Genomic DNA, 19104 nt, shown 5'->3' with positions numbered 1-19104 from the left:
TTGTGCTGGTGTGTGTGTTTCCTGGGAGGGACCATATTTTTCAATACTTCTTCAGAACTATCCAAAAGTCAGGTTTTGCAGGGTGGGATGAGAATCCACAGCCAGGGCATGGAAAGGGAATATGAGGTCAAGGTGGAGGCTGTGGAGGAACTTGGGAACTGGACACCTGTGGACAGGGCTGGAGAGGAGCCCTGCATCCCTTCCCACCCCACCTCCTGCTTCCTGGGATTTGGGGCAAATACAGCTCCTGGGCATCCTCCCCTATCTCCAAGGGCAGGGCCAGGAGACAAGGCAGAAGCACAAGGACTTCAAGGACAAGTCAAAACGATCTTTATTCAACAGAGCTTAATGCCAAGAACTTCCATTCTGAGCCCCAAAGCAATCAATTTGTTGGGCTGCATTTGTGTAAAATAAATAAATAAATAATAATAAAGAAATAAGCAATTAACTTAAAATCTGACCAGGGCTCTTTTTTTTCCCCCTTGCAGTTGCCTGGCATGTGGGAGGCCCTGGGTTCCACCCTCAGCACCACATAAAAATAAATAAATAAAGGAATTGTGTCCATCTACAACTAAAAAAATATTACTGAAATAAAACAAAATCTAGGCAGTTGCCATTCCCATCCAGGCACGCAGACTCTTTCCTGTGGGAGCTTTGCAAATTTAACTGTTGGAGGATGAAAAAGTCACCTCTCATGATTTGGGGGTGGGGAGGAGGTGGCAGGGAGATGCATCTCACTGCAGGAAGGTCCCACGGGGAACTGGAGTTGGGGACAGCAGCGGAGTGAAATGGGTTGAAGAACGGAGAACATCAAGGGAGCCTGAGAGTGTCGGCTCACCACAAGGCCGCACTCCAGGTAGCCTGGGAAGACACAGGGTCCCTCGCCTCAGCTCCTGGCCATAGGCGATGAAGGCGGGGAGGAATGAACAGCGTGGTCCCTGCTGCCTCCGTGGGTCTGCAGGTGCTGAAGGACCAGGGAAGGTGGGTGTGGAGCCAGCGCCCATTCTCAAGTTCTCGGTGGGAGCGTCGGGCCACCTTGTCACCCACTCCAAATTCTGAGGCCAGCTTGGAGAAGCACACGGGGTCCTGTGGGGCCAGGGATCCGGGGTTCCCCCAGGCCTGGGGCTGAGAAGTCAAAGGAGCAGGGCTAGTGCTACCAGCAGGCCCCAGAAGGACTGAAGTTCTGAGACCTGTGGCCCAGAGACAGCCACGGGGGCGGGCGGGAGTGCTCAGCGCAGGGCTCCTGCGCCAGGCCTGGCTGCCAGCAGCCTCCGTTATTTGGGGATCCAGCAGGGATGGAGTGCTGGGGGCCAGGGATCCCAGGGCTGTGGGAGTGGGAGGGAGGGTGGAGGGACTGGGTGGGGCTGATCCCGGAGGGGTGCGGGGTGCGGGCGGTGGGCACCTCATGGTCCTCAGCGCTTGACCTTGCGGCCGGCTGAGTTGCGTCCACTGCGGCGGTAGAGGGACTGCTGGTTGCCGTTGAGAGGGCAATACTTGAGAGTGTGGGCCTGGCCCCCGGTGGCGCCGCACAGGGGACACACGTAGTGCCTCAGGATGGGACACAGCACCACGCCCTCGGCTGTCTTCAGCTTGTGGGAGGAGTAGACGTGGCGGGACTCCCCGTTGTGCTTGCAGAAGTTGCAGAGGGCAGTCCCCAGCCCCTGATCCTGCCCCAGCTGGGGGCCAGGTCCCTGCTCCTCCAGCTCCTCTGCCTCCAGCCTCTGGCTCCTGCTCTGGGTCAGAGTCAGCACCACCTGGTTCAGGTTGAGGTAGTCCTTCCACATGTCAAAGGGTGGCAGCTCCATGGCAGGGGGCGGCTGGAGGGGGGCTGGGCCTGAGGACCTGTGGGCAGGAGCAGCAGTGTTTTGTGGAGCAAAGGAGCTGCACCCCCTTTTATACTCCCCAGAGCCCCCTTCTAAGCAAAGTGGAGTTTAGATTTAAAGGGCCCACTCCTGCCTATGACCCCCATTTGACTCTGGTCTCCCACGGAGGTCCAGAAGGAGGTCATTTCCAGGTCCAGGTCCTGTTGCCTCCAAGGTGCTGTGAGTCCTCTGCAAAGGCCCTTCCACTCCCTGGGCCTCAGTTTCCCTGTCTGCTCAATTAGGATATATGGTTTTAAATGCCCTCACCATCCTCCTTTCTCCAAGGCTGGAGGGTGATCCCTTTGAATCCTCCAGAGCCATTGCTATTCTTTATAACTGTCCCTTACTGTGAGCCAGACACTGGGCGGCACAGTCACCTGCATGATCTGACTTAGTCCTCACAATATTTCCATGAGGGCCACAGTCATGATCTTGTTTTATGGATGCTGACTGAGGCTCTGGAAGGGAAACTCATTGGCCCATGGTCACACAGCATGCAATTGGAGAGGAGCCCTGCATCCTTTCCCACCCCACCTGCTGCTTCCTGGGATTTGGGGAACTCCAAAGCAAGTCCTTCTTAAACCTTTTTATCAATCCTAAAGTGGAAGCCACTTTTCCCCTCCTGCTATGCTGGGAATGAAACCCAGGGCCTTGAGCATGCTAGGCAAGTACTAGACCACTGAGTTACATTCTCAACTACTTTTGTGTGTGTGTGCATGTGCTTGTGAATGTGTGTGCTCTAGGGATTGAACATAGGGCCTTGCCCATGCTAAGCATGCACTTTACCACTGAGCCACACCTCCAGACCCAGAAGGAGACACTTAGTCAAGGAATATTTATTGGGCATATGCTACAGTGCTCAGTGCACATGATCTCTTTGAATGTCAAGGAGGTGACAACGATTATTTACATTTTATAAAGGAGAAAAAGAGACTGCAAGGTTAAAGAATGTACTTAAGGTCACACAGTAGGGAAGAGGCAGAGTTGAGATTGACACCTATGTCTTATCTCCAGAAACACTGGGAATTAATGTTAGAAGGGGCAGAGGACCCTGGCCGTGAGTTGAGCACAATTTTCCCATAGTTTGGAGAGGGGACAGAGAGCATCATCAATAAGTGCTCAGGAAGCAGCCCCAGGTTCAACCCTGGCTACTCCCTGCAGCTCTGAACAGCTGGTTATTTAACTCTGCCCAGCCTCAGTTTCCTCTTGTGTTGTTCCAAGATGATGTCAGCACCTGCCCCAGAGCACGGACTGCTGTTGTGATCACTAAGTCCCAGCACAGAGCCCGGCCTGGGTCAGGTGCTCATGAAATGGCACGATGGTGACTCAGGCACAATTAATGCAATAAGCCTAGGGACTCCCTTGCTGAAGGTCTCCTCGGGGCCAGTCCCATGCCCGGGGCTCTCTTTGAACACCCCTTCCCCAGACCCTGGGAAGGAGGGTCTATTAAAAGTCCCATTGCACAGAGAGCTTGTCCCAAGTCATATATGGTCAGTAAGTGGTAAGGTGCAGCCAGGGCTGTCTGTCTCCAAACCCAGGCATCCTCCTGTCCCCTGTGAGTCTGCTGTGAGCCAAATGTAAGTGATCAGGGACAGCAGCAGAGCTTGGAGTGTCCTGCCTCATACAGGCAGACTGAGATGGGACACCAGGGAGTGGGTGGTATCTGAGCCACACAGCTTTTACCGAGAGAAAGGAGAGCTGTTGGTCACTGATGGATGTCCTTGAAGGAAGCGTCCATGGTCTGCAGTGTGGAAGAATGAAGGGGACCCAGACAGGCATGGGTGTCCCATGCCAAGCACTTTGTTTAAGGTCATAGCAGTGACCTCTTCAACTCAGGGTTGAGCTATCTGGGTGCCTAGGGCCTGGCCCCTGCGACCCAGTGACCATTACTGCAGCTGTGCTGGGAAGACTGATGGAAGGCGGGGGCGGGTTTGAGGTCCCTGACTCCCCTGAACAAGGGCACAGACTGGAGAATCCCAGATTCCGGGGCCCTCCCCGTGGGTTTCCTCCCCCACTCCCCTTTCTCTTCCATTTCTTCCCCCCTGATTGTTTACTTCCAGACTCTGTTCTGGGGCTCCTCTGCCCTGCCTCCCTCTCCGATGTTTTTCTGGGGGAGTTAATTGGACCAGCCTCTCCACAGCGCTTTTTCTGCTGGGCCCGCAGCTCTGGGAACCCAGAGGGCCCACTGCTGGCAGCCCACGCAGTCTGGTTACTCCTGAGTTTGCTCTGGGCTTGACGCCAGCTGAAAATAGCCCCTGGGGTTCAGAGAGGCGTGGGAGGGGCTGAGGTTAGAAATCCTGGGAGCAGGGAGAGACAACACCAGCCAAGGCTTGCAAAGACCGCAAAGGTGTTCATCATCGTTAGTGTCCTTGTCCCTGTGGCTGGCCTGTGGAGTCTCATTGTGACAAACTTGTGGTGCTGTAATAGTCCCATCCTACAGAGGAAAAAACTGAGGCCAAGAAAAGAGCTTTCTTATTGATGCAGTCATCCATTTCCTTCACTCTTTCTTTTTTTTGTTGTTGTACTGGAGATTGAACCCAGGGGTGCTTAACCGTGAGCCACATCCCCAGTCTTTTTTTTCTGTTTTGTTTAGAGACAGGGTCTTGCTCAGTTGCTGAGGCTGGCTTTGAATTTGTGACCCTCCTCTGAGCCTGCGGAGCTCAGGGATTACAGGTGTGTGCCACTGGCAGACCTCATCCCTTTCGTCTTAGCCCAGGGCTGTAGAGAGAAGGGACACTTTCACACAGTGAATCCGGAGACCTGCAGCTGCAGAAGGGAGAAAACAAGAGTAAGGTGTTACACGGGGTGGAGACCGTGCGTGGCCGCTGCAGCCATGGGGCTGGTCCCCTCCTGGCTCTGCCACCTCCACTGTGTGGCTGTGGGCAAGTGATGCCGGCCCAGTGGTCTGTTTCCCCCATTTCACAAAAAGGAAGATTATTGTAGATCCCCTGTTAGGAGACCGCCCGAGGATGACACCCAACACGGGTGAAGACACTAGAACAGGTACACAGTGAGCGCTCACTTATTTTATTGTTAAATACTGGAGGTTGAACCCAAGGGCACTGCCTGCTAAGCTACATCCAGTCATTATTATTATTTTAAGTTTGTTACAAAGTCTTGCTAAATTTCCCAGACTGGCCTTGAATTTGCCATCCCCCTGCCTCAGCCTCCTGAGTTCCTGGGATGGCTTGGCTGCTATTTTTTTTTTAATTTTTATTTTTTAGTTGTACATGGACACAATCTCTTTATATTATTTATTTATTTTTATGTGGCACTGAGGATCGAACCCAGCGCCTCACACGTGCTAGGCAAGTGCTCTGCCACTGAACCCCAGCCCCTGGGCTGTTATTTTTAATTGTATTCTCTCATAACAGTTCACTGAAGAGCTGTAAGTGGAGAGATGGAGATTGTGGGGGCTCAGAGAGGTGGGAAAATATTTGCTCGTTTAACAAATATTTACTGAATACCTGATGTGTGTCTAGCATTTTTAGAGGTGCTGAAGATGCACCCATGAATATGGGCAAAAATCCCTGCCCCCTCAGAGTTAAATTAAATAGCAAATAATATAGACAGATGAAGAAAAATAGGCTGAGCTATGGAGGAAAAATAAAGGGGGGGGGCGGGGTACAGTGGCACTTACCTGCAATCTGGGCAGTTTGGAAGGTTGACTGAGTGGCTTGGGAGGCTGAGGTAGGAGGATTGTAAGTTTAAAGTCAGCCTCAGCAATGGTGAATCAGTAAGCAACTCAGTGAGACCCTGTATCTAAAAAAAGTATAAAATAGGGCTGTGGAGAGACCTTTTTTTAGAGACCCTGTCTCTAAAAAAAATATAAAATAGGCTCAGTGGTCAAGTGCCCCTAAATTCAATCTCCAGTACCCAATAAATCAATGAATAAAAATAAAGAGGAATAGGATGATAGGGTGGATGGGGAGGCCTCTTGGAGGAGGTGACATTGGAGGAGAATTTTTTAAAATTATTTTTATTTAATTTATTTATATGTGGTGCTATAGATTGAACCAAGTGCCTCATACATGTACTCAAATGCTCAACCCCTGAGCTATAACCCCAGCCCCAGAGGAGAATCTTAAAGGGCATGAGAGGAGCCTTGCAGTGCCTTGGGGTTGGCACTTGGCTAGTGTGTTCAGGGGTCATCAAGGGGGCCAGGGTGGGGGAGTCGGGGAGAGGTTATAGAGGGAGAAAATTATTCCTGTTTCCCAGATGAGGAAATTGAGGCTTGGTAGCTGATGTCACTTGGCTCATGTGATACAAGATCACAGCTGGGGTTTAAACCAGTGACTGTCCAAGTCTCCTGGGTACCTGTGAAGAATCTTGGTCTGCGTGCATCTGCCTGCACGCCCGCCTTCCTCCACAGGGGTTGGGGGCTTATAATTGTGATTCCTTTTCCCCACCCCCAATTCTGATGTATCCAGGTCTGGGCTGGGGTTTCTCAGTTACTGCTTTGTCCCCAGCACAGGGCCTGGGTAACACCCACTGTCAGCTTACAGAGGTGAATGTTGAACAAACGAACAAATGAATGAATGTCAAGCTGAAGATTTTGGACTATGTGCTGAGCAGGCCACTGGGGAGCCAAAGAGGGTTTTCAAGTGGGGGACCATGGTCTTACCTGAGCTTTGGAAGACACTCCCCACTTCCTGTCCATTCTGGGTTCTTGCATGTGTGCTCCTCCTGTGTGAAATGCTCCTGCCCACTCCTTTCTGCTGTTCTTCAAACATCAACTGGGAAGCCCCCTCCTGTCCTCCAGGAAGCCCTCCTGGTCTTCAGGCTGGGTCAGCCCCCACCCCCCCTCCACATGCCTCCTCCATCCGCGTCCTGAGCACACTAGGCTATCACTGTCTGGGGACGGGTTTGTCTTCCCCCACAAGTGCCCCCTGAGGACAGAGCCAGTAGTATCTTGTTCATGGCTGTGTCCCCAGAACTGCCCTGCACAGGGCTGGGCACTCAGAGAAACCTTCTTTGGAAAAATGAATGAGACCAAAACTGGGGCAGAAGAGGGGAGGGACTAACCACTGCAGCCCGGGCTCGGAGCCTTCCTCCAAGGCAGCTCCTTCCTCTGAGGAAGCCTTATTTTGAGCTACTTTGTGCTTTATTGCAACCACCCAGAGTCCTAGACAGCAAAATTAAGTAGACGAGGGTGGAAATGGGGACACTGGGAGGAGGAGACGTATTTGGTGGAGACCGCAACTCCGCTTCTCCTGATTCTGGTGATTTGGTGTATCTGTGGGTTTTTTCCTTTCAGTGGGCGGGGGGCACTGTGGATTGAGCCGGGGGCTTGCCCTTGGCCCTCTGCCCCTGAGCTACACCCCAGTCTTAGCTTTATTTCTTAAACTCCCCAGATCTAATGTTTTTGTCAGTCGTACTGTTATTTGCTTTTGTGGTGCTGGGGTCCAATGCAGGCTCCTGAATGCTAGCTGAGCTATTGTTTGTTTATTCAAGGACTAACTTCAAAAATTAGAGTATGAAAAGGGAAAAGAAATAGTAACCTTAACTGGCACTTTAACTAAGCCATCAAGGTGACATGCCTACTGATGCTGATGCTGTCTGTGTAGCTTGATACAACAGAGGAAAATGACACTTTAGATTTTTCATGTTTTCTCTCCAATGCACAATTCCAGTCTCATTGGGAAGTTTTCAGACAAACTCAAATTATGGGCTATTTTACAAAATACATTCTGCTGAGAGCCATAGCCAAGTAGGAATGACGCATGGCAATTTCCTTGTCAGCCTACCCAATGTTGCTTAGAGGGAGGACTCTCCATTGTGGAAATGGGCTTGCCTTGGACCCAGGTCATTTGCAGTGACCTGGGTTTAGGGTGGGTCTGGGTTTAGGGTGGATCCTGCTGGGAATAGGGTGTATCCTGCTGCCTCAGGTGCCCGCTCCTTGAGTTCCCGTTCAGTTCTCGCGGGATTCGGAGAATATTTTGGTATGCAGAGCCCAGTGGAGGTGTGGATTTTCCCCAGAACGTGCATATAGAGTGCCGGTGAGAGTTCCGGAATAAAGAATTGCTGTTTGAATCTACAAGGCTGTGAGTGGCTCGTGATTTTGTGCCCAGCTAGACTGCGGCACACTCTGTGTTGTGTGTGGTGGTGCATGCATGTGATCTCAACAGCTCAGGACGCTGAGGCAGGAGGATCTCCAGTTCAAAGCCACCCTCAGCAATTTAGTGAGGCTCTAAGCAACTTTGCCTCAAAATAAAAAACAAAAAAAGAGCTGGGGATGTGGCTCAGTGGTTAAGTGGCCCTAGATTCAATTCCTGCTACCAAAACAGCAACAACAACAACAAAAACCACTCTGGCTCTTTGCTGTGTCTACTGCAAGAATGAAGACTGTTCTCAGCAATCAGACTGTCGACATTCCAGAAAATGTCCACTTGTCTCTGAAGGGACACACAGTTATTGTGAAGGGCTGAAGAGGAACCCTCTGGAGTGATTTAATCATATCAATGTAGAACTCAGCCTCCTTGGAAAGAAAAAGAAGAGATTATGGGTTGACAAATGGTGGGGAAATAGAAAGGACTGGTCATTGTTTGCGTGATGAGTAGTCAAAACCTGATCAAGGGTGTTACACTGGGCTTCCGTTACAAGATGAAGTCTGTGTATGCTTACTTCCCCATCAACGTTGTTATCAGGGAGAATGGGTCTCTTGTTGAAATCTGAAATTTCTTTTTTCTTTTTTTGTGTATGTTATCACGTTTTATTTTATTATTATTATTATTTTTTAGTGTCATTTGCTGTTTTTTAAAGTGCTTTTATTTTTTTTAAATACATGGCAGTGGAATGTATTACAATTCTTATTACACATATAGAGCATAATTTTTCATATCTTTGTATATAAAGTATGTTCATGACAATTCATGTCTTTATACATGTACTTTTTTGCATTAATTCTTATTACACATATATACCACAATTTTTCCTATCTCTCTTTGTATATAAAGTAGGTTGAAATCCAATTCGTGTCTTCATACATGTACCATCCTCTGCCCTATCTAGAATTCATTTATTCCTCCCATGTCCCCCTTCCCTACCTCAGGTTAGGGCCTACTTTTTCTTCTATTAGATGCAGAGTCTCTGGTTTAATTCCTAGGTCCTTGATCCAATTTGAGTTGAGTTTTGTGCATGGTGAGAGATAGGGGTTTAATTTCATTTTGTTGCATATGGATTTCCAGTTTTCCCAGCACCATTTGTTGAAGAGGCTATCTTTAGTGCATATTTTTGGTGCCTTTGTCTAACATAAGATAATTGTAATTTTGTGGGTTAGTCTCTGTGTCCTCTATTCAGTACCATTGGTCTACCAGGCTGTTTTGGTGCCAATATCATACTGTTTTTGTTACTACTGCTCTGTAGTACAGTTTAAGATCTGGTATAGTGATGCCACCTGCTTCGCTCTTCCTGCTAAGGATTTCTTTAGCTATTCTGGGTCTCTTTATTTTCCAGATTAATTTCATGATTGCTTTTTCTATTTCTATGAGGAATCCCATTGGGATTTTGTTCAGAATCGCATTAAATCTGTGTAGTGCTTTTGGTAGTATGGTCATTTTGATAATATTAATTCTGCCTATCCAAGAGCAAGGTAGATCTTTCCATCTTTTAAGATCTTCTTTGATTTCTTTCTTTAGGGTTCTGTAGTTTTCATTGTATAGATCTTTCACCTCTTTCATTAAGTTAATTCCCAAGTATCTTTTTTTTAAGGTTATTGTAAATTCCTCATTTCCTTGTCAGAGGATTTGTCACTGATATACAGAAATGCTGTTGATTTATGGGTGTTGATTTTGTATCCTGCTACTTTGCTGAATTCATTTACTAGTTCTAGAAGTTTTCTAGTGGAGCTTTTTGGGTCTTCTAGGTATAGAATCATATCATCAGCGAATAGTGCTAATTTAAGTTCTTTTTTTCCCTATACATATCCCTTTGATTTCTTTCATCTATCTAATTGCTTTGGCCAGTGTTGAATAGAAGTGGTTAAAGAGGGCATCTGTGTCTTGTTCTGAAAGGGTAAAGTTTCTAAGCTGCAAAGCCTGAGTTAAAATGTAAAGGACCAGGTATTGTTAAGTTCCTATGCTACACCCAAAACCTGAAATTCCTGTAGCTGTTAAAACAATTCCCGGGACTGTCCAGTAGATAAATAACCTAGGACCCTGTGCAGCTTGGCACGTAGACATTCAGGGCCCAAACCAATCAGTTTGAATGTGTACCCTGCTTTAGAACTGACCTATCACCCCCGCCCAACCTGTTCCCGCCAATGAATGTGCTAATCAAGTTTGAGAGTTGTTGTTCGATTTTCCCGTGCCTCATGATGATTTGTTCTGATGTATGCAAAGCCCCCGCCCTCCCCAAAAAGTGTACTTAAGCACTACTCAACCCCTGCTCGGGGCTCTGGGCCACTCTCCCTTCTTGAGTGAGCACGGAGCCCCAGCGCGCTGGATTGGATCCTCAATAAACCCCTTTTGCTGTTGCATGAGCCGGTCTCTTGGTGGTCTCTTCCTCCGACGTTTGCTGGACCCTTACATTTGGTGCGTTGGCCGGGAATCCCGCAGCGCCAGACAAGGAGACCCCAACGGACTCCTCTGGGAGTAAGTAGGGCGCCTTTTTCCTTTTTCTTGCGATCGCTCAGGTCAGGTCAGGTTCGGTTTAAGGGTTGGCAGAGTGGCTGCCGGCGGAGAGCGTGAGCTCCCCCTGGCGGTGGTGGACAGACGTGTCCTGAAGCCACAGGCCACTTCCCCAAGGGACGCCTTGGAGGACTCGGGAAACTGGGGGACGGAAGCGCCCTCAACTTGGAGGTGTATTCAGTGATTCTACTGCCAACCCATCAGGTTCTGCCGGCTACTTTAGTCTTGTTCATTGTCTCGTGTTGAGTTTACTGTCTGCCTTTAAGGTACTCGTGTTAAACGTTTACTGTTTGTCCTTGTCTCTGTGTCACGTTTGTATTGTCCCTGTCTTTGCCTGAGTAACTCCTAGTATGGGACAAAGCCATTCCACGCCTCTGTCCCTGACCCTTGATCATTGGACGGATGTCCGCTTAAGGGCCCAGAATCTTTCTTTTTCAGTGAAACGCCGGAACTGGCAGACTCTCTGCACTTCAGAATGGCCCACCCTCGGAGTTAAATGGCCCCCAGAAGGATCCTTCCACCTTCCTCTAATCCGCAAAGTCAGAGATATTGTCTTTCAGCCGGGGCCACATGACCATCCAGATCAACAGCCATATATCTTAACCTGGCAGGATCTCTGCGAATTTCCTCCCACATGGGTGAAGCCCTTCCTTGTTCCAGCCCCCACTCCAACCCCTCCCCCCACCCGACTTACAGGTTTAGTCGAGTCACTGATGTTCTCACACCAGCCCACTTGGGATGACTGCCAACAACTCCTGGGGACTCTCTTCACAACAGAGGAACAAGAGAGAATCCTCCTGGAAGCCAGAAAGAATATTCTCGGACCAGATGGGAGGCCAACTCAACTTCCCAACATCATTGAAACTGGCTTCCCCTCGAACCGACCCAACTAGGACCCTAACACCTTTGAAGGTAGGGAGCATCTGTCCACTTATTGCCAGGCTCTTATAGTGTGTTTCTGAGTGGCCGCCAGGCAGCCAACTAATTTGGCCAAGGTAAGAGAGGTTATCCAGGGACCCAGTGAATCTCCCTCAATGTTTCTGGAGAGAATTATGGAAGCATATAGGAGATATACTCCCTTTGATCCTCAGGCAGAGGACCAAAAGGCATCTATTGCAATGGCTTTTATTGGGCAGGCTGCCCTGGATATTAAGAAAAAGTTACAACTTTTAGATGGATTACAAGATATGACCTTAAGAGATTTAGTCAGAGAAGCTGAGAAAGTATATTATAAGAGAGAACAAAAGGAAGATGAAAGGAGCAAAAGGCAGACTAAAGCATTGGCAAAGGTCCTGGTCACAGTCGCAGATAGACCAGAAGTTAAAAAGCAGGGAGACAGGAAGGGATACCTGGGCCCATGCCAAAAGCTGCCCCTGGCCTCAGATCAATGTGCCTACTGTAAAGAAAAAGGACACTGGGTCAAAGGGTGCCCCAAAAAGAAGCAGTCACGCCGGCCTGCCATGCTGACTCTAGAAGATGACTAGGAAAGTTGGGGCTTAGATCCCCTCCCCGAGCTCAGGGTAACATTTGAAGTGGAGGGGACCCCAGTGACCTTTGAAGTAGATACAGGAGCAATATATTCAGCCCTTAAGACCCCACTGGGCCTTCTATCTAATAAAAGATCCTTAGTTCAAGGGGCTAATGGCAATAAATATCAGGCTTGGACAGCAAAGAGAACTATGGACCTAGGAGGGAAAAAAAAATCCACCACTCTTTCCTAGTAATCCCAGAATGCCTGGTCCCATTGATGGGCAGGAATCTACTCACTTCAGTAAAAACCCCCATAGTCACGGCTTTGACTATGTCAGTAGAAGATGAACATCAACTCTTCACAGCCCCTGGGACTGATCAAACAGGCAAACTACCCCAGAAATGGATAAAAGATTATCCTGATGCCTGGGCAGAAACTGCTGGGTTAGGTCTAGCCATAAAACAACCTCCAATAGTAGTAGAATTAAAAGCCTTTGCCTCTCCAATCAGTGTTAAACAATATCCTCTAAGCAAAGAAACTAGGGAGGGGACAAGGCCCCATATTCAGAAATACCTGGCTCTTGGGGTTCTAAGGCCCTGTCAATCGGCCTGGAATACCCCCCCCCCCCCGGCTACCAGTAAGAAAACCAGGAACTGGGGACTACCGTCCTGTTCAAGATCTAAGAGAGATCAACAACAGAGTGCAGGACATTCACCCCACGGTACCCAATCCATATAATTTGCTTAGCACTCGGAATCCGGAATGAAAATGGTACACTGTGCTGGACTTAAAAATGCTTTCTTCTGCTTGCCCCTGCATAAGGACAGTCAATTGTTGTTTGCTCTCGAGTGGATAGATGTTAGAGTCTGTAAACAAGTCAAAATAACACCTGGCATTTTGTCAGGGGAATGTTAGAGTTCGTAAACAAGTCTGGATGGTGCCTGAAAAAATGCCAGAGGGAGTGGTTTGAGAAGTAACAAAAGCGAGCCATTAAGTGTGGAGATTCCTTATTGGTTGACTGCTGTATCTAGTTTATGTTAATTAGATAAGCTGTGTGGAATGTATAAATACTGCTCCTGTCCTGGAATAAATGGCTCCCACTCCTGCTGTATCAACGTACACAAGTTAGTCACCCCCCAGTTATTTTGCTGCAGCCGGACTGCGGCAGATGGTGGCCCGTTACGGGGAGCCCCGGGACACTCGGGGGTAAGTGACGAAAAAAGCTGCCCGTCCATAGATAGGACGGGAGCAATCTGCTCGTCCCTAGGCAGATAGGGCGAGAGGAAAAATGACCATTTCGAGAAAATGGAGAAGATTGATGCAGTATGTTTGTGTCTTGTTTTGTCTCAGTGTATTGTATTGTTTTTGTGATGAAAATATGGAAGGGGTGAGAAGTAAATTACTAAGGGAAGAAGGCACCCCAGTGGAACCAAGAATAGTTAGGGCATGTGTTGATAAGAGCCCAGGAACTCTAGTCAGAAAGAAAAAGAAAGTTCAGAAGAAGAAAGATTATCAGGAAAAAAGTTGCAGCAAAAGGCTATTACTAAATACTTTTCGTTACCGGAGGGTGCGTGAAGCGGAGAGGCGGCTGCCGAGTGTGCAAGCCGGTCACAGCGCAGCAAGGATTTTCCAAGAGGCGGCGGCGACTGGCCCTTCCCCGCCTCCTGGCCGGGGAGCTGGCTCTTCCACTGCCGCGAGCCCAAATCTAGACCTGACCTGGAGGCACAGTCTCGCAGGCTCTTGCTCCCTGTGCCCAGTAGCAGTTTGAGTCCGGGACACTCCCCAGGGCCATCTGGGGCTGCCCAGGCACTACAGCCAGCAGAAGACGCTACTGGTGTCCCTGATGTTTGGTCATTTTCAATGCCAATAACTAAGCTACAATGGTTCTCCCACACCTGGAAGCTGATGAGTAATGAGCACTATTAATGCTTATTTCAAATGCAAAAAAACCTTGAGATAATGTACTAAATTGTTCAGAAGGTTGTTTTCTTAGTAGAATGCTACAGGATTTTCTTTAGCCATCCGGAGTTCCTGCCTTCGTCCCAGTGCCGGTAAAGACCAAGGTGGAAGAATTTCCAGTGTTGCTGAAAACCGGACGAGACTTCGGCTGAGAAACAGACGAGACTTCGGATCAAGCTAGCTGCCTGCAGAACTTACCTGGACTGTGATTTACCTGGACTGTGAGTTAATCTATTGAGACACTGCTTTACCTGGACTGAGACAACAAAATGTAATCTACAACAAATTGTAACTCCGTATCTTTGCTAACGGTGTCATTGCTGGTATAATTTTTCCAAGGGCTTCTTGCATGGAGCCATCAATTGGCTTGGTATTGTGGCATTTTGTATCCTCCCCTTCTACTGTAGCAGAGTATTTGTGGTGTTTATGTAAAAACCACTATGGTCGTTATTTAAATTAAACAAAAGGGGGAAATGTTAGAGTCTGTAAACAAGTCAAAATAACACCTGGCATTTTGTCAGGGGAATGTTAGAGTTCGTAAACAAGTCTGGATGGTGCCTGAAAAAATGCCAGAGGGAGTGGTTTGAGAAGTAACAAAAGCGAGCCATTAAGTGTGGAGATTCCTTATTGGTTGACTGCTGTATCTAGTTTATGTTAATTAGATAAGCTGTGTGGAATGTATAAATACTGCTCCTGTCCTGGAATAAATGGCTCCCACTCCTGCTGTATCAACGTACACAAGTTAGTCACCCCCCAGTTATTTTGCTGCAGCCAGACTGCGGCAGATAGACCCAGAAACAGGAACATCAGGCCAACTAACCTGGACTAGACTCCCACAAGGGTTCAAAAACTCTCCCACTCTCTTTGATGAAGCTCTCCACAGGGACCTCAACGACTTCAGAACTGCACACCCCGAAGTCACCCTACTCCAATATGTGGATGATCTGCTGCTGGCAGCCAACACCAAGGAGAACTGTGAGTCTGGGACCCAAGCACTATTATCTGAGCTTGCTCAGCTCGGATATAGGGCTTCTGCCAAAAAGACCTAAATTTGCCAGCAAGAAGTGATCTTCCTGAGTTATTCTCTTAGAAGTGGCAAACGATGGCTCACTGAGCCCAGAAAACGAACCGTTGTGCAGATACTGCCCCCATCTAATAAGAGACAACTCAGAGAGTTTCTTGGGACTGCCGGCTTTTGCAGGTTATGGATTCCTGGGTTTGCGTCTCTGGCTGCCCCTTTATACCTGCTGATAAAGGGGGATGCCCAGTTCCAATGGACCCCTGAACACCAACAGGCTTTTGATAATATCAAAAAGGTGCTGCTATCTGCTCTGGCCTTAGCACTCCCAGATGTAGAAAAACCCTTCACTCTCTACATTGAGGAAAAGAAAAGAGTAGCATGGGGAGTGCTCACTCAGACTTTGGGACCTTGGAAAAGGCCGATAGCATACTTATCAAAAAAACTGGACCCAGTGGTTAGCGGGTGGCCCCATTGCCTAAGGGCTATAGCAGCGGCAGCCCTTCTAATAAAGGATGCTGATAAATTAACATTGGGACAGAAGCTGACCATTATAGCCCCCCATGCCCTGGAGAGCATCATCCATCAGCCTCCAGACAGGTGGCTATCAAACTCCAGAATAACCCATTACCAGAGCCTCTTGCTTGACAAAGACAGAATAACGCTGGGACCCCCTGCTCCACTCAACCCGGCTACACTGCTGCTGGAAGAATCATCAGGACCTGTCGCTCATGATTGTCAACACATACTGGCAGAGGAGACCAGTGTACAACGAGACTTAAAGGATCAGCCACTGCCTTGCCCTGAGGTCTTATTTTTTACAGACGGGAGCAACTTCCTCCAAGATGGTAAGCGGCGGGCTGGAGCAGCTGTAGTTAGCAAAACTAATGTCCTCTGGTCCTCTGGTCTCCCAGAAGGGACATCAGCTCAAAAAGCAGAACTAATTGCCCTCACGAAAGCACTGGAGCTAGCAACAGGCAAAAGGGCCACCATATACACTGATAGCCGCTATGCATTTGCCACTGCTCATGTGCACGGGGCTATTTACCAGCAAAGGGGGCTATTAACCTCCGCCGGAAAGGAAATAAAGAACAAAGATAAGATCCTAGAAGACATCTTTCCAAGATTCGGATTGCCTAAGGTAATGGGGTCCGATAACAGACGGGCGTTTGTGGCCCAGGTAAGTCAGGGATTGGCCAGGACCCTGGGGATTAATTGGAAGTTACATTGTGCTCATAGACCCCAGAGCTCAGAACAGGTAGAAAGGATAAATAGAACCATCAAGGAGACCTTAACGAAATTAAGCTTGGAGACCAGCATAAAAGATTGGACTATGCTCCTACCTTATGCACTGTTTCGTGCAGGAAATACCTCCTCCACTTCTTTATGTAACCTCACCCCTTATGAGATTCTCTATGGTTCCCCTCCTCCAGTAAGGGACCTAACCCCAACTCTGAGACTTAATGATTCCTTTCACACCCCCTTGCTTAATGGTTCAATTTAAATTGGGTAAACAGATAAAAGTAAAGATGTCTTTAAAATTAAGCTTATAAGTTTTTCTAGGTGTTCAAAAAGACCCTAATAAAATGTTGATGTCTATGAAATAATCTGCTTAAATTCAGAAATTTACAAGTATTGTTTCAAAATGTGAACAGAAGGAAGTTAACATGGAAAAGAGAAACTAAAAGGTTCTAGATATAGATTTAATTAAAAAATGTGTTTCTGGATAAGAGAGTCTATGTGATTAAGTAATTAAGAGGGTTTAAGTAAGTGATAAAGAAGGTCTGTGTAAGTTGGTTGTAAGTGTAAGTTTTTGAGCAAGTAATCTTAAAGAAATTAAAGATTATACAACTATGGTTAAACAACAGCTATTATTTTTCAATATTGTAATGTTATTTCTTTAAAAGCTAAACTTGGTTAATATAAAAACGTCAATGCAATTATGGTAATTTTAATGTGTTCGTATCTTCCAGGTATACAAGTCTGTAAGGTAGAAGCTTCAAAAGAACATTGTATCAAGCTGGTGTTCTAAAGTTGTATGGTAATTTTAGGCTTAAAAGAAAAACATGTTGGAGATTTATTTATATCATTTGTGTTCTACAACTGGACTTGTTATCAATAAGATATATACAGTTCTATGTTACTTTTTACACTGAGATACAATTTAAATGTATTTTTAAGTTACTGAGAGCCTAATCTGTGTGAAGGTTTTATTGTAAAACACAAAAATACTTTGCTACTTTTCTATAAAAGGTTAGAAGCTTTCAGCCTTTCTTTAATTCATGTTTTAGATGTGATATTATGTTGTGTTAGCTAATGTTCATGTAAACTTGAACAACAATTTATATAGGCTTTGTAAAATGATATCTAAAAAGCAAAGATCAGCTTCAGAACTATAGTATTTAAGATTTATAAAGAGCCCCGCCTTACTTGAGATAAGGCTCTATATCCCACCTCATGTGAAAGAGACTATAAAAGAAGTAAGCCAGATTCCAGTACATTTAAAGTTGTGTCCAAAAGTTGGTTTTTGCCAAGATTACTAGGATCTCAAACAGGGGATTATAATGTATAACCCTGCCAAAATTCAAGGTAGCTATTATATAAACTAAATATGTTTTTACCCTAGTTAATTTTAGTTTATAGTTTGCTTATAGATGGTCTAAGGATTGCCTGTTAATGTTTTAAAAAGGTACTGCTTTAAGAACTCACAACCTGGGTTAATTTAAGATAAGGGGTTATCACCTACAGGATAGAGAGATAGACATTAAAGCCCAGTGCTCTTAATATAAGGCTGTTAGCTTATTTGCTGGATGTTTAAGATTAAGTTCTAAAATTAAAGTTAAATTAAAAGGGCCAAGAAAACCAATATTTGGCTCTTGCCCTCAGAGTCAGTCTGAGTCAGGGAATAGGGGACTTCTCCAAAGAGCTTTGCAACTCTGGGCCACATAACTTCCTGATCAGGGAGATTAATGAGACCAGTGGAGGACAGAAAGCCAATCAGTGCATTTGCTGTGAAAAGGAGGGTCATCAGAAAAGGGAAACATCCCTGATGCTTCCAAGGGAAGCCACATGGTCAAGCAAGGCCTGGACCCATCCTAGCACAAATGGCACTAGCAGAACTGAGAAGCTGCTGTAAGTTCCCCGAGGACTCCCAGGGAAACTCAGCTGACTGTTAACAATAACAAAGAAACAAAAGTCAGTTTGACTTGCTTCATCTTAAACATTTAGCAAAGACAGTCAAAGCCAAAGCACAGCTGTTCCTGGGCATTTTAAATGATAATAATAGATAAATGTAACTTCCATAAATAAGTAAACTGGAGGCTGCTGGGAGCCATTAGCCAAGTAGGTATGACAATTTCCTTGCCAGCGTACCCCATGTTGCTGACATTTTGCAGTGACATTGAATGTAGTTGACCTTGCTCAAGGACCAGGGCGGATTAGGGTGTTCCTGGTTTAACATAATCGGGTTTAGGGCGTTCCCAGTTTAGGTTCCAGGTTTAAGGTTTAAGATTATTCCTGCTGGGAATAGGGCGTATCCTGCTGCCTAAGTTCCCCTTGAGTTCTCACGGGATTCAGACAGTATATTTTGGGAGACAGAAGCCCAGTGAAGGGGGATTTGGGCAGAGAACGTGGATTTGGGCAGAGAACGTGGATTTCCCCAGAACGTGATTGTAGACGGCTGGTGTGAGTTCGGGAATAAAGAGTTGCTGTTTGAATCTACAAGCTGTGTGGTGGCTCGTGATTGTGTGCCCAGCCAGACTGCGGCATTTGGTGGCCCGTACGGGGAACTTCTGAAGCTTGGAGGTAAGTGAAATTGCTTGCCCCTGAGGAAGAGCGAAAGAATGGGTGACCAATTCAAAAAACAATGTGTTATTGTTTTGATTTATCTTGTTTTTGTTTCAAGCTGCCTATCCCTAGAAATTTCTCAGGCAAACTGGAAAAAATGGTTGACTAAAGGTTTGAAGTTTGTCGGCCCTGAGGAAGAGAAAATTGATACAACGATTTTTTATTCCGTTTTTGTTTCGTTCAGTTTCGGTTTTGTTTTGTGTTATCTTATTGGGTTGCGTTATCTTTATAGTAGATTAGAAATTAGTAAAAAACAAACCGAAAAGATGTTAAGTAAATTGTTAGAGGTTCAGACCATGGAGAAAGACATTTTAGATCAAG

General features: G+C 46.8%; 1 protein-coding gene and 1 pseudogene across 1 annotated transcript; one reads left to right on the top strand and one right to left on the bottom strand.

Moving 5' to 3' along the window:
- Positions 1-611: 611 nt before the first annotated feature.
- Positions 612-2367, bottom strand: Nanos2 (nanos C2HC-type zinc finger 2). The gene has a single exon (XM_048791210.1). The coding sequence runs from the start codon at positions 1803-1805 to the stop codon at positions 1413-1415; it is 393 nt and encodes a 130-aa protein (XP_048647167.1). The 5' UTR covers positions 1806-2367; the 3' UTR covers positions 612-1412.
- A 5833-nt stretch (positions 2368-8200) lies between these two features.
- LOC107151332 overlaps positions 8201-19104 on the top strand; it is a 19945-nt pseudogene continuing 9041 nt past the window's right edge.

This window comes from Marmota marmota, unplaced genomic scaffold (genome assembly GCF_001458135.2).
Source record: "Marmota marmota marmota unplaced genomic scaffold, marMar, whole genome shotgun sequence".
In the NCBI taxonomy this organism is placed as follows: Eukaryota; Metazoa; Chordata; class Mammalia; order Rodentia; family Sciuridae; genus Marmota; species Marmota marmota.
This window is presented reverse-complemented; position numbering and strand designations above follow the sequence as displayed.